Genomic DNA, 23,336 nt, shown 5'->3' with positions numbered 1-23,336 from the left:
CCACCATCGAAGTCGGCTTGGTCGAAAGGTCCTCCAGTTTGCCATGACGGACCACTGCCGTACGAGAATACATCACCTCTTCTATACGAGCAACATCAACATTTTCAGCTTTTGCAAAACCCAGATTTCTGCTTCTTCATCAAACATCATGTACCTTATTATTACTAAGGGACGAAAGCACTTTTACACCCGAACATCTGCAACATTACAATTCGCATTGTTGAAGAATCATACTATGTCAAGTGCAACAACAGGTAAATATTAGCGCGTACTATCGAGGGTGTGAGATATGTTATTTACCGAGTCTACGTAGTAGCGACGCCAACTCTTGATTGCATTTCTGTTTGGTACGATCTTTGCATCTCATTTCGACGATGTAAATCATCTTGTACTTTAAGGTGTATGAGCTAAGTCATTGACCTTCCACAGCCTGAACCCACAAATCCTTCACCGCGCCCCAGTATTGTTCCGGATATCGTCTAGCATGGGCGACATGCGGTGTGTCTTCATACACCACAATTTTCGCATTCAATCCTCTATGTCTCGCTTCCTTGACGTGCTCTTCAACCTGTTCCACAGGTATTAATTCATCCTTCTTTGAGCAAATGTACATCCTCGGCGTCTTCTCAGTCATCCAAGGGAGTATTCCACCTTCGGAGCCTTTGCGCAAGAGCCCCTCTTTCAGCCGCTCGAATATAGGCTTAACCCCGAATATCCGGTGTCTAATGATACCGAAGCCATATAGAAGTGTGATGAAAATTATCACAGGGATGCGCAGTAGAGAATTTTTGGGGAGGGCGGCCGTGAAGGCTTGGATAGCCCCACGAAATGATGCATTTCCTGGACATGAATCGATGACAACTGCGGATACGTGAGGCGATGGTCTGCGAGAGCTGGAGGAAGAACCTGATCTTGCACGAAGGAGGTTACCCAATGTGTACATCTGAAGCCCCCCGCCTGTGACGGTATCACTTAGTGACTGCTAACGACAAGTTAAGAACGACTGCTACTTGCCATTTGAAAAACTATGCACTAGAATACGAGGTGAATTGCCATCTCGAGGTGATTCTTGCCTTGTGCATCCATGGGCTTCCAGAACCTCCGCAACTGGAACAAGGTTGTTCATCTGTGTTGGGTGAAAGACATAAAACGAAAGTCAACCCCAAAATCATATTGGATGAAGGTCGTAATCAAGGAGGTTGTATGAGACTTACCCGCGTTCGTTTGGATGACCAAAAGAAGTGAGACTCACTTTGGACAATGATTTGGGTAGCATTTGGATACATATCTTCGTATACCTTCGTGTATTTGAAAATATGAGGAAGTTTGGCACCCACTGTGTCAAGGCAATTAGTATGCAGTGGAGAACTCCGTTGCAATAATCGGGTGCGGAGCAAGGATATCGACTTACTCCATCCGAAGACAAGAATTATGCTGAAGGATGTGCGATGAGCTGTGTAAATTTGATGTCAAGAATCACCCCTTCTCACTTTGGCTCCCTGAGCAAGGGATTGGAGGACTTGGTATATATGGTAGTGTCACTGAAGGATTTGGAGGGCGGTATCTCTCTACGGAGGTAAATTCCATTGCCTATGGGAACAAGGCCAGCCCGTTGAAGCGTAGACGAGAGGGTTATTTGTGGACTTGATTTGCCCAGTGTCATGGAATTCGAAGTTCGATGCGAGCTGCAGCTGATAGTAATTTTAAGTTATCGCAAATTAGAGTTTCAACAGGGGCGCTACAGCGTACACCCCGCTTGCGTAACAGCCGACGGGCGCCTAATGCCGACATTTCTAGGCTTCATATTTCTTTCGGGCTTCAAGTTCAAAATACGACACTTCGATATAGTTAGCAATGCCGCCAGAATTCCTCAATATCGAATATCAGATCAAGTGATGAACTTTTCAATGAATCAACGCTCAGCGCTCAACTGCCGCACAGTTTCAGTACTCGGTGTTGACGTCGAGTCCTGGCCCGATGGACGCACAGGTCTGCATTTTCCACTTCGTTTGTCCACTAGAAACTGACTTTGTACAACCCATTATTACTAGTTCCAGATTTAAACTTAGTGGAACCTTTTCATGCAAATTGAAAGATTTGGTGCAAGAGCAGAACTCTCTCATGGACTCCAATCTTCGAATTCAATTGATACAGTAAAGAGTATCAGGATTGACAATCATGAGAACTATCCAAAATGGTTATTTCGATTCAGACGCGGCAGTGTACAAAGTCCCCGTGGATTGCAAAGTAGCCACTTAGGTTGGCACTTTGCTTCGTACTTTCATGATGCTCTGGTGTTTTCAGCTGTACGTCCTCCTATTGATTTCTTTTGCAGAACCATAACCGACATCTTTTTCTTCAGCTTATCTCTCTATTTTTTACTTGGAAATGCCCTTACCATATCACTCCCTAATATCGTTGTACTCGAAACTCTCACAACAATCAACTTCGTGACAGGAACTAGTGATCCCAGCCAGTGGATATTGCGGAATGTATATGCGAATGGGACTACACAGATCGGAGGGACGTTGTCGGGGACTGGTTCGACATCGTTTACATTCGTGGTAGCAGGGTGAGTAGTACGTACAAGAATTCATGGGTCTATCTGACATTTTTTTCCTTCTGAATCGAATGTCAAAGACCGCATTTCCTTCAAGCCTTGGCTTTGTGCGTCTCCATTGCATATCTTTTTCTATCACATCTGAATCCGCAATTCCAGGACGAACGGTGTCGCCGCGTCTGCTCCGTTCTACACCGGAAATCTCTTCACGCCTTTCAATGCTTCAGCTCCATCGAGCACCACATCACCAATAGCGTGAGTAACCTCACAGATTTCGAATATCGATTCTATCTGAATAATACCTCGTTATCAGAACAGAGACTCAGACCGTAGTCTCCAGGTCTGTCTAGAAAGCCCCGAAAATAATTCCATATGCTAACTAGTGTTCCTTTAGCTCTTGTCCGTCCTCAGCAAGCGCAGAAGGCGGAACGACAGAAACTAACAACACTGGGACTATTGTCGGATCAGTCATAGCCGGGCTTGGTTTCCTTACTGCTCTAGTTTTCTTCTTGCTTTGGTTGAATTTGCGAAGAGAATACAAGCGGTTGAACTACGTCACTCCTTCAGTGCACCAAATACAAAACGCTCCTTCGACGATACCCCTGATGGCATCTTCAGCCACATCATTCACTCAAAACGCGCATTATCATTCATCATCTCTTCCCCGTTCGAGCTTGGCTGATTCAGCTCCTCCCATGGATACTTTGGCGTCACCCCTGCCACCCCTGTCGCCGCAACGCCGCGAAACCAAAATGGTGATTGTTAACCAGGACGTATCGACGCCGACACACACCCATAATTCTAGCTTGGATATGTCGGAGACTTCCAACTCGTCACCGCGACGAAGAGGCCGTGATGGACAAAGCAGGGGAGCTCTAAGGAGAGAAGTTTCTCTGTTGAGGAGGGAGTTGGAAGAGATCAGGCAGGCTCATTCGTATGGTGTACCCCCTCCTACCTATTGATAAACTTCGGACATCAAATGTTAAATTTTCTATTATCATTATTATCATCGTTCTGTTTACGCTTTTCAAGCTTTTCATCCTAATTCCGTTGACGCTTATCTAAATACTGTCCAAATTGCAGAATTCATTTGCGGGCTGATTGACAGGAAATCGTATCGGCATTGTTGTACAAAATGTAATGTTGCAGGCTTGGGACAAGTTCATGCGTCGTCCCCGAAACTCAACAACGTCTTCTTCTCTTTCTTCTTTCCTTCCTTCTTCCCCGTGTCTTTTCGACCAGGTCCGTCCTTTTTCCTCTTCTTCGTCGTCTCATCAACTCCTTTATGGTTAGCATCTCCGTGTCGTCTTCTGACTGCACCTTCGTTACCATCGTCCTCGTCTTCGTTAGAACCACTCAGTACTTTCCGCTTTAGAGCATTGAAATTATCCGTTGCCTTAATCGAAGATGGTTTAGACGAGAATGAAAGGCTCTTTGACTCTTTATCTTTCGCCGACTGGGATTTGATATTGCTGTTTGTTTTCAGAGAAGCCGACGAAGATGTAGGTTGAAGTTTATCTGGGTCTGGGAGTGGTGGAAGGCCCTTTTCTATTGGGATTAGTATTAGTATACACATATTTCAATAAAACTGAAAAAGAGGATTCGCCGTCAAAGCCATAAGCAGACTGAGATAAAAGTAACACTCGGATAGCGACTAACCTTTTCTCCTCTCGTTCTCCGCCTCCCTTTCACTGAGATGTTTACCAGCTTTCAGTACTACAACCTGAGGTTTCTCATCATTGGAATCCTCATCAGCGCTCCCTGGATCGTCGTCAGGTCGCGTAGGTATTGGAGGTCGTCCTACTCGTTGGGGGGAAGAAGAACGAGGGCGACGTGGTATAGGTGGTCTTCCGGAACCGTCGTTTATGTACTCGAATTCCTCGTCGTTATAACCTCCGTTAGGTATTCTTCTTTCTCTGCCAAATTCGTCTCTTCCGTTGTCATCTCCCCCATATTCATTTCGTCCAGCATCTCTTCTGTATTCGTCCCTATCCGGGTTTCGATATGTAGAGTCCTGGTAATCTTCGTCGTCGTTGTCGTACGAAGAAGTATCGAGTTTTCCCTCAACCTGGTTCTTTAGCCTCTGCAAGAACTTTGGAACCTTCTTCTCGTAAGCTAGTTTGGAGGAAAGTTGAGCGCGAGTGGGGGATTTGGGTCTGCGAGAGGAGGATGACATAGAGTGTTCAATATTTATCTTATCTTATCTTGCCTTCATTCACATTTTGATTACTTCATCTTGCTTACTTCCTTGTTGTCGACCACTCAACACCACTGAAGCGTCATCTGCTTTGTTTGTACCCTCGAATATCTACGTGGGGATTGCTCTATCACGCCTTGGAATATTTTTGGACTGGCCCTTTGGGATCTCGCAGCTACTCTAAACGATTGAGGGTAGCGAAGCCACCGACAGCTTTATAGGATCAATCATTCTTAATTTTCTTCGTAATGACCTCTCGTATATCTACACCACTCTCCTCAGTAAGAGCTGCTGTGCCGACACCAAACTCGGCGTCACTGCCTTCCCAAGCCCTTGCGAAATTGACCTCTATCTCCACTAAAACGCTGTCTTTGCTGTTGGAGAGACAGCGTAGCTCTACAATGAGCTCTTCCCCATCATCTAATGGGTTGTCCAATAATACCCTTCATCTGGAACAAATACAAACGAATTTGGCATCTTTGAGGAACGGCATACTGGAGCTTGAAGCCGTTAGTCGTACGGCAGGAGGATCACACTCTCAAGTTGAAGCTGTAAAACTTCTTCGGAAACAGTATGAGAGGATGCGAGGCATGCTTTTAGCTGACAGCCAGGGTGTGGAGGTGCCGAGGTAAGCTCGCTGTTGTTTGCCGCGTACAATAATTGCTTACTCATTTCCTCATAGTTTGGACATTATTGTTGCACCTACTCCCAAGAAACCCGATCCTTTCTCATCACTGACTTCGCCCTCAAATGCCTCTCTTGCTCCACTTATTGGTACTCCACCACCTCGATCTCCCTCACCCTCGATCCCGGACTACAACGGCCCGTTCACCCCATATACCGACGATCCACAACGACCGCCTTCTCCGCCCTCACCAAATGCACTACTGCAGACTCAAAAGCAGCTCATCGATACCCAAGACACCCACCTCTCTGCCCTGTCAGATTCCATATCCCGCCACCATAATTTGTCGCTTCAGATCAATTCAGAGTTAGATACACATCACGGGCTGTTGCAGGAACTGGACACGGAACTGGATCAGACTGAGGGAAGACTGAGTGGGGCTCGGCGGAGATTGGATAGGGTCGGTAGGGGTTTGAAGGGGAATGGGTCGACCGTGTGCATTGGGGTCTTAATATTGGTGCTTTTGGTCTTGATCATCGCGCTTAAGACCTAGAGATTCAATGCCACTTTCGTCTTCGTTCCCATCTTCTTGTATAGGCATATGTTGCACACTGGTATCATTCACGCAATAAAATAACTGGCTCATTTCTTGTGCCTCTCCAATTGCGGGGAACGAGTGGCGAGAAATACAATATATACAACAAAGAAAACCGTTGGAAACAAAATACTAGCTTTCGCCGCTTTTCTTTGCTTCCATCTCCTTTGCCTTCTCCTGGCGCTTCATTAAGAGGTCCTGATATATTTTCTTCTCATTTCCGTCAACTTTTCCACCAAGTCCATCCTCAAACATTTCTATCATTTTCCAATATTGCTGCTGCCACTCGAGCTGATTCTTCCATTCGAAACCAGTTATCTTCTTTTTCTCTCGAGCCATTGCCGCCATTTCCCTGAGTACCTTGATCAAGTATAACAGGTTCGAGGTCGCCTCAAGTTTACCCAAATACTGGAGTACCTCTTCCTTCTCAGTGTTCGAGGCAAACTTCACCCTAGCTATGACAAGCCCGGTTCGCCGAGAAGACCTTTGAGGCCAAGTGTTAATGCCAGTCCCTTGCCATGGTCGATTTTCCCCCAGTTGAGGTTTGGCTTGGAAATAATAGACCCCAGTAACGAAGACGGACCAAGTCTCTCCAGGCTCAGGAACAGTTTGACTTGTAGAGCGATTTGTTGCGTATTGATTCGCCTAAGCATAATCACGATCCAACCTAGCAGCAATAAAATTCGGTTCGATAGGATCTCTTGTAAGAGAGACAAATACCGACCATCGAAGCCACGGGCTGCCAAAGGAGAGGCTATTGTCCCAGCAAACGTGGAAAGGAGAAAAAATGCAAGGAGCAACTTTGGGAGCAACTTTGGGAGCATGCTATTTGACGATATGGACGAATAGAATATTGGACTTGTGGCATGAGATTAGAAATTCGAGGGAACATGCAAAATATTGAGGATGATACGTACTGGATGATCGACAGTTTTGACCCGCAAATCTACCTGTGACAAGCATATACTGAACTAGAGGTGGATAGGGAGTATCGCCCGGCGCAAGACTTTATATGGTGAACATCAGATGGAGTTGAGGGATTTCAGGGGATTGCGCATCGCCTTTTCGCTTGCATTTCAATTCCACGAGACGTCCATACAGTCCTAATCAGAGGAGCTCGGAGGAGATGATAGAGCTAAGGGAGGGAATATGAGCTTGCCTCTGAGTACGTTCGGTGGAACCAAATATCGTATGACAATATTATGCTCAATTTAGTAGACGCTTTAGCGCAGCACATTTAACGACAACGTGATGAGCCTGAGAGATTTCCGCTCTGTGGCCTTTCCTTTTCACTTGCGTCAGAGGATAGAGAAACCATGGCTGTTTGACGTGTAATAAATCTCCTTCTTTTTTCTCGCCTGACACATCAGCAGTCCATGTCGATTCTCAGGATGAAATCGAAGTACCCCCGGATGTCTGCTGACTATGCCTTGAAGCAGCTCAAATTATCTTTGGGCTCTTACTTTACCGTTGAATAAATGGACGGCCTTACCTTCAGGCCTTTAAATCTTCAATCTTTTAGATCAGAAACTTGAGCAAGATGCTGCAGAAACTCCTACCCCTGCTATACTGCACCCTCCTCGCATATTCTTCGTCGTCATCTGTGGCTACTCAAAATCCCAGGTTGCAAGGCCCTATTGTAGATGTTACCTACGCTCAATTTCAGGGTGCATTCGACCCGGAGACAAACGTTACTAACTTTCTGGGTATACGATACGCTACCTCTCCGACTGGTAGGTCTTGTTTTCAGTTGTGCTTTGTAACATGAACTGAATATATATCGATCTACAGGTGACCTGCGTTTTCGTGCTCCCCAATCCCCTACGCCTATCAGTGGGGTGCAACAAGCGGACACCGAACCCCCAGAATGTGTTCAAGGGTTAGTTACTGACTCGGAGGATTGCCTATTCCTCAAGTAAGTATTCCATGCTATTTGAACTTTCAACCTTCATTGCTAGTATTTCTCCGTTTCATGTAGTGTTCATACCCCAGGAAGCCGCATCTCCACAACTTCTTCGCTCCCCACAGTAGTATGGATTCACGGAGGAGGGCACGTACTAATACTACAGTGCGTATCTAAGCGTTGCTGACCGTTGTATACATAGGTATGCCGGTGGTAACGGTTCAATGTTCCACGGCTCGGACCTACTGCAACAAGCCAACAACGAGGTAGTAGCCGTCATCATACAATATAGACTGGGACTTTTTGGTATATCTTCTCCAATCCCAATCTCAATTTCACGTTATGTAATTTTCACTAATCCGAAATATCCAGGTTTTCTCGCAGGGAAGAATGTGAAGGAGAATGGCGATCTTAATGCGGGACTATGTTAGTACCCATGTTCAATAATTGCTTTCAGACAGAGCGCCCGCAAGTGTTAGGCTGACTGATACTCCTGTGCAGTGGATCAACATCTAGCATTACAATGGGTCAACGAGCATGTGTGTATCACCCTCTTCCGACTGCTGGGTACTTCGTTCCGATCCATCATTAGATATCGAAATTCGGTGGGGACCCAGAAAAAGTCACTATTTGGGGCGAGTCAGCAGGTATGTGCATACTGCTACTCTTCCTTCCAGCAGAGCGAAGTCGATCTGTGCACATTTGGTGTTCTCACTGTTATAATGGATGTCTTCCTGCATGCGTATTCTGATCTTTTATTTTTATTACATAGGTGCCGGATCCGTCTTACAGCATGTTGTCGCTCAGGATGGACAGACTTCTCCACCACTCTTCCGTGCTGCTATCACGAGTTCAACATTCCTACCCTCGCAGTACCCCTTCGACGATGCCGTCCCCGAGGTACGTCACATATCTCGTCCGTGACCTATTTCGTTCGTCAATCCGTATTTCGTAGGCACTTTACACGGAAGTAGTTTCACAGAGCAAGTGAGTCACCATTGATCCATTGAATAACACTGCACATACGTCGCTCACACGAGCGTATCGGTTCCAGTTGCTCTTCCGCCAGCGATACCTTGAATTGTCTCCGAGCTGCGGACCTCAACGTACTTAGGACAGTGAATACTGATATTCAAGACGCAGCGTTTTCCGGCACTTTCGCATTTGTTCCCGTAATAGATGGTAACTTCATAACACAAAGACCGACAATAGCCTTGAAAGAAGGCAAAATTAACGGGGTGAGTATGTCTTTGCCCTTGAATGACCTCCGCTTACTATAAGTTCAAATCTTTGGTTTAGCGTGCTTTTCTTGCCATTACCAATACGAACGAAGGGAATGACTTTGTGGACCAGACGGGTGTGGTCATGAATACCTCGATATACGCCGGCCAATTGTTCCCCAAGTTTGGCTCCGCACAAGATAACGAAGTCGCAAAGCAGTACGCTGGGTTAGGTACTACGATTAATCAAATCAACAATATCATGGGGGACTGTACGTTTCGTTGATATCTTGTGGAATCGACCTTTTTTAGTGCATCCTTTGACAGCGATCTTCAAATGCCCCAGTTTCTTCATGTTAAATGCATTTCACGAGCATGGGTTCAACACGTTCAAGGTGCGTGTGTTCATTTGCACGGGAGGTTGAAAATCTCCTCATGCTCCGTTCGTCTTGAGGGTGAATTCGGTGAGATTTCCTGACCACGAAGGTTCGTGCAACCATCTTAGAAATACCAGCGATACCTCCGGCGCTACATGGAATGGACGTGAATTACTATTTCCCCAGGTAAGCAAATCAACGGCCACCTTTCGGTTCTAGCGCAGCTTGAAGATCATGCCAAACCGCAGCACTGGTCCAATCTCCTTTCAAAACCCTCGTTTCTCTGCCGCGTTCTCGCAATCATTCTTATCTTTCGTGATCTCCCTGGATCCCAACGTCAAAGTTGATCCCCGAGAAGATATAACCCCACCTTGGTCTATGTTCCAGATTGCAAACACGGAGATGGTTTTTAATAAAACTGCCGTAGGGAATGGAACTAATATTCATCCGGTTCGAGTGGATAATGGGTTACTTGAACGATGCAGGTGAAGTTACTTTGCTTAACGATGTTGTCGATTTGTTCTAATTTCTTGACAGCTTTTGGGATAGTGTTGGTGCCCTGACTGGTCAATGAGGAAAGCATGATCAGATGATCTTTTCTCGAAGTTGCTAGGATATCACGTGTAGCGCGTACCAGTAATCAACAAAAAGCGTAATCTTCACACTCAAGCTCTCAGATCCTTGCTCAACTGCATGCCCCTCATTTCACACATATGTCTTATGTTCCACATATCCCCCCATTATCATGACTACGGATGTTTGCCATCCTTCTTTTGTTATCCTCAGATTACATGTATGACAATTTATCCATTGGCTTCTATTGGCTTCCGTTTGCAAGATGGCTACATAAATCTTCTTTCGAAATTTGAATAGTATATATGCAATGGTGTTCGCTTACCCAAGTTACTGTGGCCAAATTTCACCGACGTACATCACCTTATAACTCATGAGGACCAGGAGCTCAACCACTGGGAGGAGGAGAGACCGACACGGTATTTAAAATCATCATTATTTCCTGGAGTCGTGGTTCATTTTACTGTGTAGAATTGGGCCTTTTGCGATATCCCAAAAATCGCGCAGAGTGCAGGCTTCATTTCACAAAGCAAGTGAGAGTTATCTTCTGCCTATTGAACAAGTACTCCGCTCACACAAAAATAGCTGCTCATCTGCCAGCGATACCCTGACTTGTCTCCGAGATGCAGACATCAGTGTCCTCAGGAATGTGACTCTAATATTCAATCCCAAGTTTCCGCATTTTACGGAACTCTTTTTGTCCCTGTCATTGACGGAACGTTCATAACGCAAAGACCGACGCTAGCTTTGAGAGAAGGTAAAATAAATGGGTTGAGTTTGTCTTCACCGTTGTGAGTTTTCCGTTGACCGACTGACAAACATCCAAATTCGTGGCTTAGCATGCCTTTCTGGCCATGACCAACACGAACGAAGGGAACCTCTTTGTGAACCAGACGGATGTGTTCATGGATGCCTCCACATACGCTGGTCAATTGTTTCCCAAGTTGGGCTCAAAGTAAAAAAACGAAGTACAGAAGCAATACTCTGGTTTGAGGACTATTCTCAACTAGGTGAATCACGTCATGGGGGAAGGTACGTTGATCTCTAATGGAATCGGACTTGTAATGAACACTACAATTGTTTGTAGCGATTCTCATATGCCCAACTTTCTACATGTTACTAAAACGCATTTCATGAGCATGGCTTCAACACGTTCAAGGTATGTGTTTTTCATTTGTACGGACGTCGAAAACTCTGTACTAACCCGGCTGTCCATCATTAGGGTGAATTCGGTAAGATATAATGGGCACAAAGGCCGCTTCAACCAACTCACGTTCATCAGTAGTTCCCCCGGCCATGCATGGAATGGACATCAGCTACTATTTCCCCAGGTGAGCGACTTAATCTCCACTGCTTTGATTTAAGTGTAGCTTGAGTATTGTGCCATTTCGCAGCACTAGTCCAATCACTAGTCCAATCACCTTACAGAACCCTCGCTTCTCTGCCGCGTTCTCGCAATCATTCTTGTCTTTCGTGTTCTCTCTGAATCCCCATAATAAAATTAACCCTCGGGAAGATATAACCCCACCTTGGCCAATGTACCCGATTGCAGACATGGGGATGGTGTTCAATAAGACGGCTGTTGGGAATGGAAACGATGTCCACCCAGTCCAAGTGGATGATGGCCTACTTCAACGATGCAGGTAGGTATACCTTGCTCGACGATGTTCTCGAATTTGAATTTCTTTGGCAGCTTTCGGGAGAGTCTGGGTGCTCTGACTGGACAATGATGAAGTCAAGTTACTGCCTTTGAAAATTAATATCACTAACTTCCGGCTTCACGTTGTTTGACGGGGTTAGTAACTGTTTGCATGCCAAATGTAAGACTGAGGAAATGATACTGGTCGTTCAGCTTCGTTCGGGAATCGAACCTTGCAGTATAATTCTCCCAAAATAACAATTAAACTCAATTTGAATGTGAGATGTGAGGAGTACCGTTGCGTGCTTTGCTTTAGCAGATGAAGTTTCTAGGTTGTAACCCGCGCAGCAAATATACACGAAACGTGGTCTGGCTAAGCCCAAAGCCTTCTCATCCTTGTCGCCAAAAAGCAGTAAGCGCCCGCTCTCATTATCTTATCTTCTGAGAATTCGTGACTATATGCGATGGTATGACTTCAGTCGATTGTAAGCCAGATCTATTCCCTTTTCTTGGTTTCTCATATATAAAGAGGCTCCTCTTTCGCAAGCTTTGCCTTCTTCTTTCCACCATCCAAGAGCTACGTTCAAGTTCAACTCAACTTTACTAAGCTAGCCATGTCTTCCGATAACAAAGATCAACTTCCTGGAGAGCATTTCGAGCCTCGTCAAACCGCTACCTCAGACGATTACACTCCAGATCAGGCCAAGTCTTTGCCTCTGGAGCCAGCAAGGCAGCGTCTCGTCGATGACATTCTCGCTTTGTACAGCTGCAAGCCGACAGTGGAAAGAGTGAAAAGGTACTCTTCGGATTGCGTGTACGACGATCAGTTCGTCTATGCAAATGACCGTTACAAGATGGCTGCGTAAGTCGTTTATTTTAACAACCTGGATGCCGCATTTAGCAAAGGTATCACAGCCAATGGTTCGCCCTACCCAAGTTGTTCAGCGCAAGCGTCAACAATGGATATCAAGTTGTCAAGAACGAGAGAGACTTCATTCAGTTCAAAAACGACCAGGTAATTCAGCCTATGTTTTAAATCAATATCATCTCACTCGAGTGATTGCAGTCCTGGACCTTTCGCCTTATCCCTAAAACCGCGCGTGTGACTGGTCTCGTTTCGCTCTCCCTCGACCCTTCGACGATCGACTCGGACTTTATCCAAGTCAAATACCACAAGGATCAGGCAAACGAGAAGGACTACTCTCATGAAGGTTTCGGATTTTCGTTCAAGAAATGGCAAGCGGACAATGTCCCGAAAGTGTTGAACGTGCCGGAGATGAAGGAGTTTGAGCAGGACAAACATGCGGCAAAGGAAGACGTGAGGAAGTATGGTACAGGAACCGAAGAAGGAAATGCACCCAAGGAAGATTTCACGAAGATGTAAATCGTAGTGACATTGTTACATATAGAAATATCCCTACAGATCGTCCGAGAATAATAATGTACAGCGAGTAATCAGAGCTTCGCAGAACTTAGTATTACAATCAATGTCCATTCATGTGTCCTTTACCCTTCATCTCTGAACCATTCTGTCCACTATCCACTCTCGTATGACCCAATCCTGGCAACCCGGCCTTCCTCAAGTCCTCTTCCACTTCCTCAAGATGGTTCATGAATTGACCTTTGAGATTGTCCCACATTTTAGGTTCATGCTCTATGTGGTAAATATCTTCAATCGTTGTCTGGACAGTAGCAAAAGTACAGAACTTGCCATGCAGTTTGCCACTCCTCTTCATTGCCCAATCACTAATTGTCCACATCATGCTTGACTCGAACATGAACACCAGTGTGTTTTCATGCACCTTCGTTGGTCTTAGCTCGGCTTCAGTCGCTTTCTGGAATTCTTCGTAAGAGACTGCAGGGAATGGAAGTAAGCAAAAGTCCACGCGAGAACGAGGAGACTGGAGTATATTACCTCCATGCGGACAAAATCCAGTCTCAAAGCTCGCGCCTCCGGGTCTGAAGCCGTCGCTACGTCCTCCGTATTCGCCATATATCATGCCCATGAACTCGGTCGACGAGTTACGGTGGTAGTACTATGTTCAAAGCGCAGCCCGGGTTGATATCAATTTCGAATGTATGATGAAGTAAAGACATACCGGAGGCCTAAATGTTCCTTCACCAACATCCCATCGTCCGCTGAAGATTAAAAAGTCCGCAAGTGGAACGCCGGGTGCTTTGGATTTGGCAGTGAGAACACAGAAGATGGAAGGATCGATGTGGTCTTTGGAGATGCTTCCAACAAATACGAATTTCGACATGTCATATTTATAAGGAACATAACTGAAAAAGTTACGAGTCATCGAATCAAAGTGCGAAAGGAGAAGGATAAAATGTACTCACTTGCCATGCCACGCAACAACGTCGAACGGGGTGTGTTCCTGAGAGCAAGAATGCATCTGACCACATACTCTAAAAGTAAACGCTGAGTTCCGTGCTCCAACCATGACATGTCTGGAACGTACTTGTAAACAACTGTTACGATATTCAATCAATACAGGAAGTCCAAAAAGAAACAAGGCGGTACGCACTGTCCCAATGGTTCTGGTCCAAATCAAAGCTCGCCAATGGGCTTTCAAAATCTCTTGGATTGGCTAATCCGTGTCCACCAAGGGGCCCTAGCTCTGGTAAAGTATAATGCGAGCCATAAATCTCTTGAATATCTAAGCAGCAGGTTTTAGTGCAATGCCTAAGGCAGACAGGAGCATGAATCCAACGTACATCCGCGCGAAGGTCCGTCGGGAAGTTTGACCTAATCGCCTCATTGGTTCAAACAGACTTGTATTACTCAAGCTTTGACGTGCCTTGAACTTAATTCCTCTCTGTATAACAACTAATTCTCCCGGTCGTGCCATTATTCTGGTAATGATTGTCACAGTTGGTTTATAGTATGTTCTCACTTGACTATGTGTTACTTACCTTCCAAATTCGGTCTGTATATCTAACCTCCCACGTTCAGGCAGAATGAGCATATCCCCGTCCGCGTTACAGAAGGCTTTCCTTCCCATCGATATATTGGCCAGGTACATGTGTACAGCAAGACCTTCATGTAAAGTCGGGTCGCCGTTTCCCGCTACAGTCTTCATTCCGTCCACGAAATCGACCAATTGTTCCCCGGAAGGGATGTCGAAGGGGTGCCAGGCTAATTGAGTAGGGCTGACATGAACTTTGGAGTTGAGAGGAAGAAAGTTGGATTCGAACTATTATAATAAATAAGTAGTGTGAACATGGCCTGATTAAGGGAAACTCACATCGGGATTGTCAGGTAGTTTGGAGAATCCTTGATGAGCGACTGATGGTCGGATACGGTAGAGCCATCTGACGATACGGTTGAGCGTATTATTGAGGGGTGATGAGAATCGCATACGCGTTCAGATTCTCCGCTCGTGGAGCGACGAAGGAGGCTCCAGTCATCTATAATTTGTTTCAAGGTGTAAATCTGCGACCTTTTTCGAATTTGAGCATTGAGAGCAACGCACTCCTTCAGTGTACAAATCGTACTTGTTCTTCTGAGGCATGTTCTGGCCATTGGGGAGAACTCCGGGTCTTCAAACGAACAAGTTGATAGAAGCCTCGGAAAAGATCAGACGTACTAACATTGCTTCACTAGCGAACCTATTCCCGAATCCGACTTGGTATTGGTATGGGTCGTCGTGGCCACGGGGGATAGTATTGAACGAGGATGCTGCAGTTGCACCAGTGGTGGGTTCCTTCAATTTAGACATAGAGGATATGTAGCAGTGTACGTTTTCAATTTGTTAGGCTTCAATAGAGAGTACTGGGTATAACTTACTAGCTGAGAACAGTCTGTTATATGGACAGCAGCATGTCAATCACGTTCCCAATCAGTCAACGACTTCTCGCGTCAGGTTCAAGCTCCTCTTCCTCCTCCTCTTCACCGGCGGACGGACATCGACCGTATGGAGTTAAATCATCCCCCAGTCACTGGTATCCGTTCATCGGCGCCAATAGGTCTGTGAAGAAGTCGGTCCAGAGGATATGGATCTCAATAATGTCATGTCAAAACCGTAACAAGTCGGAACTCCTGACCTCCATAAACAGACACTTCATCGCAGAGTCGACGCTGGTCGGTACCGACAACGCATCCAGATAACGAGAAGTCTATATGCTGATGGGAAATGTACCAGCTGACTCTCAACGCTACGGGTACTTAAGTTTATCCAGAAGTGGCCTGGTGAAAGCCCATCTATTGAAACTTCTAAAAGAAGGTATGTTTTCGCAGGTGTCTTGGAGCCTCGGTTATGTTTGTGATAGGCTTTCATGAAAACTTTGGTCATAAAGGCACAACTTTGCAAACATGAACAAGTGAGCAACTGTCTTAGCCGTAATTGGTTAACGAAAATGTCTGAACAAATCAAGAATGGAAACGAGCTTGGGGACTTACAATGTACATAACGAGTTCAGCCCCTTTGACTGAGAGCATACATAGGAGCAACCAGGGGCCACGTTCGATGAAAAAAAATTCCGAAGGCAAAAAAAGGTTTGGATGCCCCGGCACGACAGTCGAGGACGTGAGCGGACTTCGAAGCCTGAAGTGTGAACCAGCGTACTCAAAAAAGCGAGTTTGTGGCCGCAACGTTCGGTCAAACGTTTCGTCTGTTCAGTCGAAGTCAAGCTTCACAGAGCTCTGGTCCATCAAAGTTACTCGAATATCATGAAGACAAATACAGTGGCGGGTGCGCAGTTTCAGATCATCTTCCTGAAACAATTCACGGCATTGAAGGATGCCCCTGGATGCCCTCGTTCGAATGAAGATCTGGTAGCATATGGATTACCCATTCTCTGGGTCTACGATGGCTCTGCTCCGGGGGTTCAATCATCAATGAGTACCAGGCTCGATATTTGACCGAAGCAGGGACAGCAAGATGTTTGAAGCTGAGGGCATAGCAGAGGGATAAGCCGACATTGCTAAGTAGCTGCACATCCTGTTGTTGAGTCCATATTGGACCTGCTCCAAAGTTTTGAGAAATCGGCACGATCAAGGATTTCGAGGGAACTCAGGTTCGGGGTCAATGTGACTCAGAGCGTCGCAGGTCATTAGAATCTCCAGTCTGAGCGCATGTTGTGGTGCTAACAAACGGCGAGGAAGGGGGCAGGCTACGGCAGGTTTATCGAGGCTCAAAACTTCCAACCTCCAACTGATAGGGAGGTCAATGATGGACAGGAAACGGAGAAAAACGGTTCAGACATTTTAGCCCACACTTCCCCAAACCCGTCGTAAAATTGGAGCTGATCTACAGAGTGATCCTGCATTGTCGACAAACTCAGTTAGAACGAGGGGAGCCTCCTTTAGATTCCGTGTTGTGGGTTTTCTTGACGGTGAAAAATGCGTTAAAATCTCCAAAAACGCGTCTACGGGGGAATTGTTTATTGCGACGGTCAACCCTCGACACCTGCGGGTCCTGAAGCTCGTTCGAACACGTTCATCTATCGTTTGTGAGTGCGACAAGATCAGTGTACATTCCAAGCGTAGAGGTTCTTGCTCAGGCTGTGGTTGCGCCAAGAACATTAGAATTCCTAGATGCCGAGATATGTACAGTATATAGTGATAGACTGTGATATGTAGATAGACAGATATATTCCGTTGAACTGATTTGCCGATACGGCAATTGTGTCGAGATAATAAATTTTATCTAATCGCGAAAATGATTCGTGTGGTAGTGGAGCAATCTCTAAAGATCCTTATCGTGAAAATCCGTCATCGCAGGACATCGCCTTGCTTGCTTTCTCGATTTATTGAACGTTCGCGACCTGGTTACTCGATGTCGCGATCACAATTCACAAACGTGGTACTCAGCGGGGCCACTGAAGACTCTTCGTCGTTGCCCCTTGCAAAATCCCTCACTGGAACTGCAGTGTTCGCCAATCTGTCCTCTTATCATTCCTGGAAGTCCTGTTTATGATAAGGTGCCCATGTATTTGAGCGTACGTATGATGAACACCTCCCATAATGTCGACTATATCAAGTGACGGTGGAAATTCCAATTGATTTGCTCATTTTTCGCTTTTTTGGCGTTGCATGAGCATGCACATCATTGCACAAGGATGCACTGCCAGTGGAAAGGATATTTGATCCGAAGTCCAACGAGGATGATAAGCAGCCATATGCGTGCATTCTTTTATACCGAGAAAATCCCAGATTCGCGCCTCTCTTTCTCTGGCATTAACCTTTCCACTTTTCAAATCTCTCTGGTAGAGCTTTGAAGCTTACGGCCTCATTCTCTCTGGGAGGGTTTTTATTTAATCGTGAGCTTCTATTTGAACGAGTACATTCCGAGTCAGACATGTTGGGTTCGATAATTGCAACGGTACACCAATTTCATCGCGCATTTTTATCAGGAGCCAGAGATTTTATTTATCACCGGATCCCAGTTCTTCGGCATCTACTTGCTGATCGTCGCAAGCGTTCCAGCGATGCCTCTACCTGAGGCTTTCGAGGTGCCCCAATTGGATGCGACGAATAAAAGCTTTCCAAGTTACAGGCCTTACGTCGACGATCGGAGCCTTCCTTTGAAGGCTCGCGAAGCTACGAATGATCAATGTGTAGATTTGACACTTGCGCAAGCCAAGACCAGTATGTGCATGATTTCTCTGCATTTCTTCAAGGCTCTTATATCTTGTGCAGTTCCAAATTTCTGGCAAAAAGTCCAATCTTATGCAGATGGGAGGTACGGTAAAGGAAGCCGGAAAATTTTAATGTATGATAAACACGTTCGTGTTCTTCCTCTTGATTTCACCTACTGCCCACTAATATTGTCCAAGTATCCGGATGTTCATCCAGCCAAAGTTTGCGTAACCTCTCAGGCGGTGCAAATAAAGACGACAGGTATTGATCAAGGCCTTGCTGTAATTCTCTTTACTCATGATCATAATAAGGATCCCCTTCCTGCCAGACCAACAATGCCACCACTGGGGGGATCATTTCTGGAACTCACGGAATAGTGTCCGTAATGATCCAACAGGGATTCACAGGCACTTCGTCCTTTACCATCAGCGGTGCGTTGTGCGTTGTGCTTGATATTATAACGCTGTAGGCTAATATACTTTCGACAGAAGCAGCAAGCATTGGCATAACCAATGCATTCAGAGTCAGGATGAAATTTCCTGATGTCGTGAACACCAGAGGAGGGCCGACCGCGTACACAACCATTACCAATACCCAATCTGCGAAGTAGTTGCGCTTTTGATGATCGAAGTATTGTGCGTCTGATTTCATTTTGTTTCATTTTTTCGATCTAGCTTTGACATCAGCTTCAATGAAATGGTTACAACTACGTTCAACATGACTGTGCAACCGGACCAGAACTGTCAGGCAATGGTGAGTTAATACCTACTTGTAAGACATCGCAACGTGTTCAGGTTGCTATTACCAGGAAGCCGTCCGTTCGTGTACCTTGCAAGGTATTGGAGAAATACCATTCATCGCCTCTGGTAAATTCTGGATCGAGTATGACGATAAAACCTATGATCACCTCGTGAACGAAAAAACTCACGATGATCACTACAAATGTAAGTGCTAATCCTGATTTGTTCTTGGTATTTGATTTGAGTTACGTCTGGTAGTCGAGGTCGACTTCAAGGACGTGCTGCCTGCCGCTTCCCAGCGGACGATAAAGGCCTTCTTCAAGGGATCCTTTTCGACATCCTCACATGGAAATTATAGCGCGGTGTGCACTGGAGGTTCCGGGTAGGCTACTTTAAAATATACCGCAAGGAAGAACTACAGTCATCATAAATCACAAGATTACACTCTCTCATTTTTCAAATTAGAAGTCAATGCTGCATTAGTTTTCAACTCCATGTTCTTAGACAATAGCTTTCTGTATTTTAGATAGACATATGGACAAATCACGATAGAAGACAGCCTAAAGTACCAGGCAACTCAGGCAAGTGCCTACTCGGAAATGATAACCAATCAAAAACCAGTTTTGATTTAAAATTGATTTCAACGTTCAACCACAATGTCGCACGACGCAAAAGAACAACTTTTCCCTGCCATTGGAACCATCGCTGACAGGGCTGACCAGCTCCCTGAAAATGAAGCCAGTGCAAACCCTGATGAAGACAGGCCCATGCAGGAGATCGAGAGTCTATGCATGAAATGCGGCGAGCAGGTGCGTTTCGTGCCAATATCCGCAAAATTACGACTTTACTTCATCCTGGGTATCAGTAGGGCATCACGCGCATGCTCCTCACCTCAATTCCATATTTTCGAGAAGTAATTGTTATGTCTTTTCGATGTGAACATTGCGGCGCATCGAATAATGAGATACAGTCCGCGGGCACCATCAGACGTACGAATCTCACAACATCATCCGCAACACCATTTCATATTGACTAACATTAATGCTCAGCTGAAGGTACTCTATACACAGCAAGAATTCTAGCTCGATCGGATTTGAATCGCCAAATTGTGCGCTCTGCGAATGCATCGATCGTCATCCCGGAACTCCAGCTCACCCTCCCATCATCTGCTCGCGGTCAACTCACAACTGTCGAAGGCCTGATAAGAGACATTGTATCTGATCTCAGTATAGACCAGCCTTTGCGCCGTGTACAAGATGAAGATTCATACACGAAGATTCAATCGCTCATCGATAAGCTCGTAGAGATTCTTGGAGACAATGAGGTTGAAGACGAGGCTGAAGATGATCAAAATAATGCTTCGGTGCGCGCGGCGTCCGAGAAGGATTTGCCCATGCCTGCATTTACGGTCAAATTAGACGATCCATCAGGCAACTCGTGGATTGAATTCATTGGAAGTATGTCTGATCCCAAATGGAATATGCGAAACTATCCACGAACGCTGCAGCAAAATATTGAGTTGGGATTGGTCGCAGCTCCAGACGAATCTGCTAGTGCGTCATGCTTTTGTTTCTTTTATATAATTAATTGTTCCTGTTACAGGCGTCGTACAAGGCGCCGCTAAACTATCTTTGAACGATGATGCTGATGAGGTTGTTGGCGGCGGTGCTGAAGGAACCGACGAAGAGATCTATGTTTTTCCGGGTACATGCTCAAGCTGTGGTCATCCGCTCGATACGATGATGAAAAAGGTCAACATCCCCTATTTCAAAGTAAGAGATGCTCTTTGTCGTCACCCTTTCATTTTTCATTCCCCTGATAGGATATAATTATAATGTCGACAAATTGCGATCGCTGCGGGTATCGCGACAACGAAGTCAAATCCGGTGCAGCAATTTCAGAGCAAGGCAAGCGTATGACACTCAAAGTGGAAGATCGAGAAGATCTCAGCCGCGATATCCTCAAGGTCATCCAGTCTAGACTTCCTCTCTGTCCGCATTGTGTCTAATATCCCTTACCGTATGCTCAGTCGGAGACCGCTGGTCTCAGTATTCCCGAAATCGACCTCGTTCTCACCCATGGAACTCTCGGCGGTCGTTTCACTACTCTGGAAGGAATCTTGGAACAAGTGTACGAAGAACTGTCAGATAAGATATTTTCTGGAGACAGTGCTTCCAATACACCTGAAGCTATGCAAGAACGCGTAAGGTTTGAGAAGTTCCTAGGTGATTTGAAAGAGGTGTGTTTCCGCCTTTTGTGTTTTACCCCATGTCATGCTCACTAGGCTCGCGATCTGCAACGTAGATAAAATCCGCTGCTCGACCGTTCACCCTCATTCTCGATGATCCGCTGGCAAACTCGTACATCCAAAATCTTTACGCACCCGATCCTGATCCTGCTATGACAGTCGAATCGTACGAACGAACATGGGATCAGAATGAAGAGCTTGGATTAAATGATATGAAGGTGGAAGGCTATGAATCGGACAGAGCTTCGAATGTAGGTGATGCAAGTGTTAAGAAAGACGGCGAGTCCATCAGTGAGAAAGTTGCAGTAGAGACGACATTACATAGGTCGACGTAACTTCGACAATAGAATTCTACTGGCGGTTCTTCAGCTACCCCTTTACTTGCAATGATTTTTACTACATACATATAAGGGCGCCCTTTGTGCACCGACAAGCACTTATTATTTTGGAAAGAAAAAGATCCCGAGGACCGATATCACCCGCTGTTTGTACATGTGGTCTGCGCTCAGAGCCCTGTACCAGTCTTTATAGCATCATGCCCATTTGTACTACTTGTACTCGCTGGCTCCCTTACCTTTACACCGTCTACCAATCTGCCTACAATCTTCGACTAGACCAGTGCGTTCGTACCCCCAAATTCTGGAATCAAAGCTCAAATCTCAGTCCCCAAGTACTTTTATAGCCCAACTGTCATTCCTTCGCTGATCCATACGTCGAACACGATGAATTAACACTGCTTATCGATCTACTGCTCTTGAAACGCGCTGTATATCGACATCTACTGTATAATCGTGGCTCAGGACCAAGGAGAGAGGATGGGACAATAGTCAAAGACAGCGATGAACAACATAGGATTACAAATGGCAGGGAATTAGTGAGCTTCAATGCCGTCTTTAGTGGATCTCGGCCTTCAACTAGCTTCTAGTCTCGCTGGCGTCTTGTGCTGCGGCTTGGCTCAACGTTGACTTTCGTTGATGCTTGTGAGCGCTTACATCGGGAAATTGGCTATTTTTAACTCCATCTTTGGATTCACCAGTCATTCGCTGGAGCCACCTTAGTGTTCGGCCTGCTTCCGATGAGCTCGAGAAATCACTCATCATTTCTCCATGGGCCATAGAAACGATATCCGGATTTACCACAATATTCTTCGGTTGTTGCATAGGTACCGCAAAAAATTCTCTACCTTGATTGTGTTTTTACAAGCTTTTCCAGAAACTATAGCATTTCATGCGGGCGTCGTCTTTGCGTGCTACAGCGTACTGCGGGCTTTGAATTTTCGTTTCAGGCGTTCACAATCTGACATATGCAGAGAATTCAGGTGCATCGGTCGGAATATCTCGATCCGGAACCAGACTGACAATACTCTTTAGATTCTCTTTGATTCCGTTGGCCCTATTCTATTCCTCATTTACCAAACTGTTCTTTCTCTTTCTCCTCACCATCTGGCGACCGTCCCGATCACCGTTAGAGAACGACGGCAACATCTCGGTTTTAATGCCATTCAGCTTCGACATTCTCAGTGCACTCAACTTCATGACAGACGACAACCTTGACAGGGAATGGATTGTAAGGAACGTGATGGGTGGGATGTCTGCTGGTTTCGGTTTACGTGGTCAGATTGCCCCTGTTCGTTTTTCACAGATACTCATGTGCGCTGAAGTCATTCTAGACATCAATCCGCTATTCACCACTCTCATCATCTTATTTGGGTGGATGACGAAAACGTTTGTGTCTCGTTTGATTAGTGGATGGATTGGAGGTAACGTGGCGACTGCTGAGGCATGGTTAGCTTCCAGTATCCCTTGACGTACGTCTGTAGCCCGGAAATTCACACAATTCTGATAGTGAACGGGGAATTCAGAATCAACGCTAGCTGTTCTATTTCGACCCGTGCAATAAATTTTACTGATACATCCATAATTATAAAGCGGGAATCAATATAATAGTCCAAGAAAAGACTCGGAAGGTTTTCGACTCAAAAAATCATCGATTCGGCGTCAATCCATATCCAGAAATATCCTTGGATTCAATAATACTCCTCATTTCTCCGTTGCAAGGGAACTGGTTCCCATC

At 45.6% G+C, this 23,336-nt stretch overlaps 12 protein-coding genes across 12 annotated transcripts; 8 read left to right on the top strand and 4 right to left on the bottom strand.

The window, feature by feature from the left end:
* Positions 1–211: 211 nt before the first annotated feature.
* C8R40DRAFT_1102904 (uncharacterized protein) lies at positions 212–1,774 on the bottom strand. The gene is made up of 5 exons (XM_046228009.1): positions 1,491–1,774; positions 1,412–1,434; positions 1,253–1,336; positions 1,015–1,107; positions 212–957 (listed from the first exon to the last, which is right to left on the bottom strand). The coding sequence occupies exons 1-5, from the start codon at positions 1,661–1,663 to the stop codon at positions 413–415; spliced, it is 918 nt and encodes a 305-aa protein (XP_046086774.1). The 5' UTR covers positions 1,664–1,774; the 3' UTR covers positions 212–412.
* A 509-nt stretch (positions 1,775–2,283) lies between these two features.
* C8R40DRAFT_1170290 (uncharacterized protein) lies at positions 2,284–3,522 on the top strand (the record flags this gene model as incomplete). The annotated part of the gene is made up of 6 exons (XM_046231511.1): positions 2,284–2,306; positions 2,363–2,572; positions 2,641–2,667; positions 2,720–2,815; positions 2,874–2,900; positions 2,955–3,522. 6 exons carry the CDS (start codon positions 2,284–2,286, stop codon positions 3,520–3,522), a joined length of 951 nt encoding a protein of 316 aa, XP_046086773.1.
* Positions 3,523–3,722: 200 nt separating this feature from the next.
* C8R40DRAFT_1170289 (uncharacterized protein) lies at positions 3,723–4,736 on the bottom strand (the record flags this gene model as incomplete). Its single annotated transcript, XM_046231510.1, has 2 exons — positions 3,723–4,108; positions 4,220–4,736. 2 exons carry the CDS (start codon positions 4,734–4,736, stop codon positions 3,723–3,725), a joined length of 903 nt encoding a protein of 300 aa, XP_046086772.1.
* A 422-nt stretch (positions 4,737–5,158) lies between these two features.
* On the top strand, positions 5,159–5,935 carry C8R40DRAFT_1069267 (uncharacterized protein; the record flags this gene model as incomplete). The annotated part of the gene is made up of 2 exons (XM_046226094.1): positions 5,159–5,385; positions 5,440–5,935. The coding sequence occupies 2 exons, from the start codon at positions 5,159–5,161 to the stop codon at positions 5,933–5,935; spliced, it is 723 nt and encodes a 240-aa protein (XP_046086771.1).
* A 174-nt stretch (positions 5,936–6,109) lies between these two features.
* On the bottom strand, positions 6,110–6,801 carry C8R40DRAFT_1069266 (uncharacterized protein; the record flags this gene model as incomplete). Its single annotated transcript, XM_046226093.1, has 3 exons — positions 6,110–6,525; positions 6,561–6,622; positions 6,698–6,801. The coding sequence occupies 3 exons, from the start codon at positions 6,799–6,801 to the stop codon at positions 6,110–6,112; spliced, it is 582 nt and encodes a 193-aa protein (XP_046086770.1).
* Positions 6,802–7,517: 716 nt separating this feature from the next.
* Positions 7,518–9,966, top strand: C8R40DRAFT_1044688 (Alpha/Beta hydrolase protein; the record flags this gene model as incomplete). Its single annotated transcript, XM_046224241.1, has 14 exons — positions 7,518–7,710; positions 7,769–7,892; positions 7,956–8,045; positions 8,083–8,186; positions 8,253–8,306; positions 8,382–8,419; positions 8,473–8,527; positions 8,653–8,780; positions 8,836–8,867; positions 8,935–9,118; positions 9,180–9,372; positions 9,428–9,499; positions 9,615–9,663; positions 9,726–9,966. 14 exons carry the CDS (start codon positions 7,518–7,520, stop codon positions 9,964–9,966), a joined length of 1,557 nt encoding a protein of 518 aa, XP_046086769.1.
* Positions 9,967–10,904: 938 nt separating this feature from the next.
* On the top strand, positions 10,905–11,780 carry C8R40DRAFT_1170286 (uncharacterized protein; the record flags this gene model as incomplete). Its single annotated transcript, XM_046231509.1, has 7 exons — positions 10,905–10,977; positions 11,061–11,082; positions 11,138–11,213; positions 11,273–11,282; positions 11,336–11,381; positions 11,445–11,693; positions 11,744–11,780. 7 exons carry the CDS (start codon positions 10,905–10,907, stop codon positions 11,778–11,780), a joined length of 513 nt encoding a protein of 170 aa, XP_046086768.1.
* A 425-nt stretch (positions 11,781–12,205) lies between these two features.
* C8R40DRAFT_1250768 (uncharacterized protein) lies at positions 12,206–13,091 on the top strand. The gene is made up of 3 exons (XM_046233692.1): positions 12,206–12,551; positions 12,605–12,704; positions 12,756–13,091. Exons 1-3 carry the CDS (start codon positions 12,304–12,306, stop codon positions 13,071–13,073), a joined length of 666 nt encoding a protein of 221 aa, XP_046086767.1. The 5' UTR covers positions 12,206–12,303; the 3' UTR covers positions 13,074–13,091.
* A 32-nt stretch (positions 13,092–13,123) lies between these two features.
* C8R40DRAFT_184064 (homogentisate 1,2-dioxygenase) lies at positions 13,124–15,262 on the bottom strand. Its single transcript, XM_046234284.1, has 13 exons — positions 15,169–15,262; positions 15,057–15,103; positions 14,941–15,007; positions 14,609–14,889; positions 14,494–14,548; positions 14,411–14,441; positions 14,221–14,352; positions 14,155–14,164; positions 14,033–14,101; positions 13,789–13,972; positions 13,605–13,725; positions 13,401–13,544; positions 13,124–13,343 (listed from the first exon to the last, which is right to left on the bottom strand). Exons 1-13 carry the CDS (start codon positions 15,205–15,207, stop codon positions 13,174–13,176), a joined length of 1,350 nt encoding a protein of 449 aa, XP_046086766.1. The 5' UTR covers positions 15,208–15,262; the 3' UTR covers positions 13,124–13,173.
* A 2,862-nt stretch (positions 15,263–18,124) lies between these two features.
* On the top strand, positions 18,125–19,401 carry C8R40DRAFT_1069261 (uncharacterized protein; the record flags this gene model as incomplete). The annotated part of the gene is made up of 8 exons (XM_046226092.1): positions 18,125–18,284; positions 18,336–18,421; positions 18,473–18,536; positions 18,587–18,706; positions 18,764–18,881; positions 18,950–19,028; positions 19,084–19,219; positions 19,274–19,401. 8 exons carry the CDS (start codon positions 18,125–18,127, stop codon positions 19,399–19,401), a joined length of 891 nt encoding a protein of 296 aa, XP_046086765.1.
* A 270-nt stretch (positions 19,402–19,671) lies between these two features.
* On the top strand, positions 19,672–21,888 carry C8R40DRAFT_1188075 (zf-ZPR1-domain-containing protein; the record flags this gene model as incomplete). The annotated part of the gene is made up of 7 exons (XM_046233024.1): positions 19,672–19,824; positions 19,884–20,004; positions 20,065–20,583; positions 20,618–20,787; positions 20,838–20,981; positions 21,045–21,254; positions 21,320–21,888. The coding sequence occupies 7 exons, from the start codon at positions 19,672–19,674 to the stop codon at positions 21,596–21,598; spliced, it is 1,596 nt and encodes a 531-aa protein (XP_046086764.1). The 3' UTR covers positions 21,599–21,888.
* On the top strand, positions 21,799–23,069 carry C8R40DRAFT_1160570 (Arv1-like family-domain-containing protein; the record flags this gene model as incomplete). The annotated part of the gene is made up of 7 exons (XM_046230029.1): positions 21,799–21,885; positions 21,946–22,137; positions 22,189–22,243; positions 22,300–22,416; positions 22,467–22,581; positions 22,634–22,875; positions 22,924–23,069. 7 exons carry the CDS (start codon positions 21,799–21,801, stop codon positions 23,067–23,069), a joined length of 954 nt encoding a protein of 317 aa, XP_046086763.1.
* Between the last annotated feature and the right edge of the window lie 267 nt (positions 23,070–23,336).

The sequence above is a fragment of the Lentinula edodes genome (genome assembly GCF_021015755.1).
Source record: "Lentinula edodes strain Le(Bin) 0899 ss11 chromosome Unknown C8R40scaffold_16, whole genome shotgun sequence".
Classification (NCBI taxonomy): Eukaryota; Fungi; Basidiomycota; class Agaricomycetes; order Agaricales; family Omphalotaceae; genus Lentinula; species Lentinula edodes.
The sequence above is the reverse complement of the archived record's forward strand: the minus strand, read 5'-3'. Positions and strand labels throughout refer to the sequence as shown.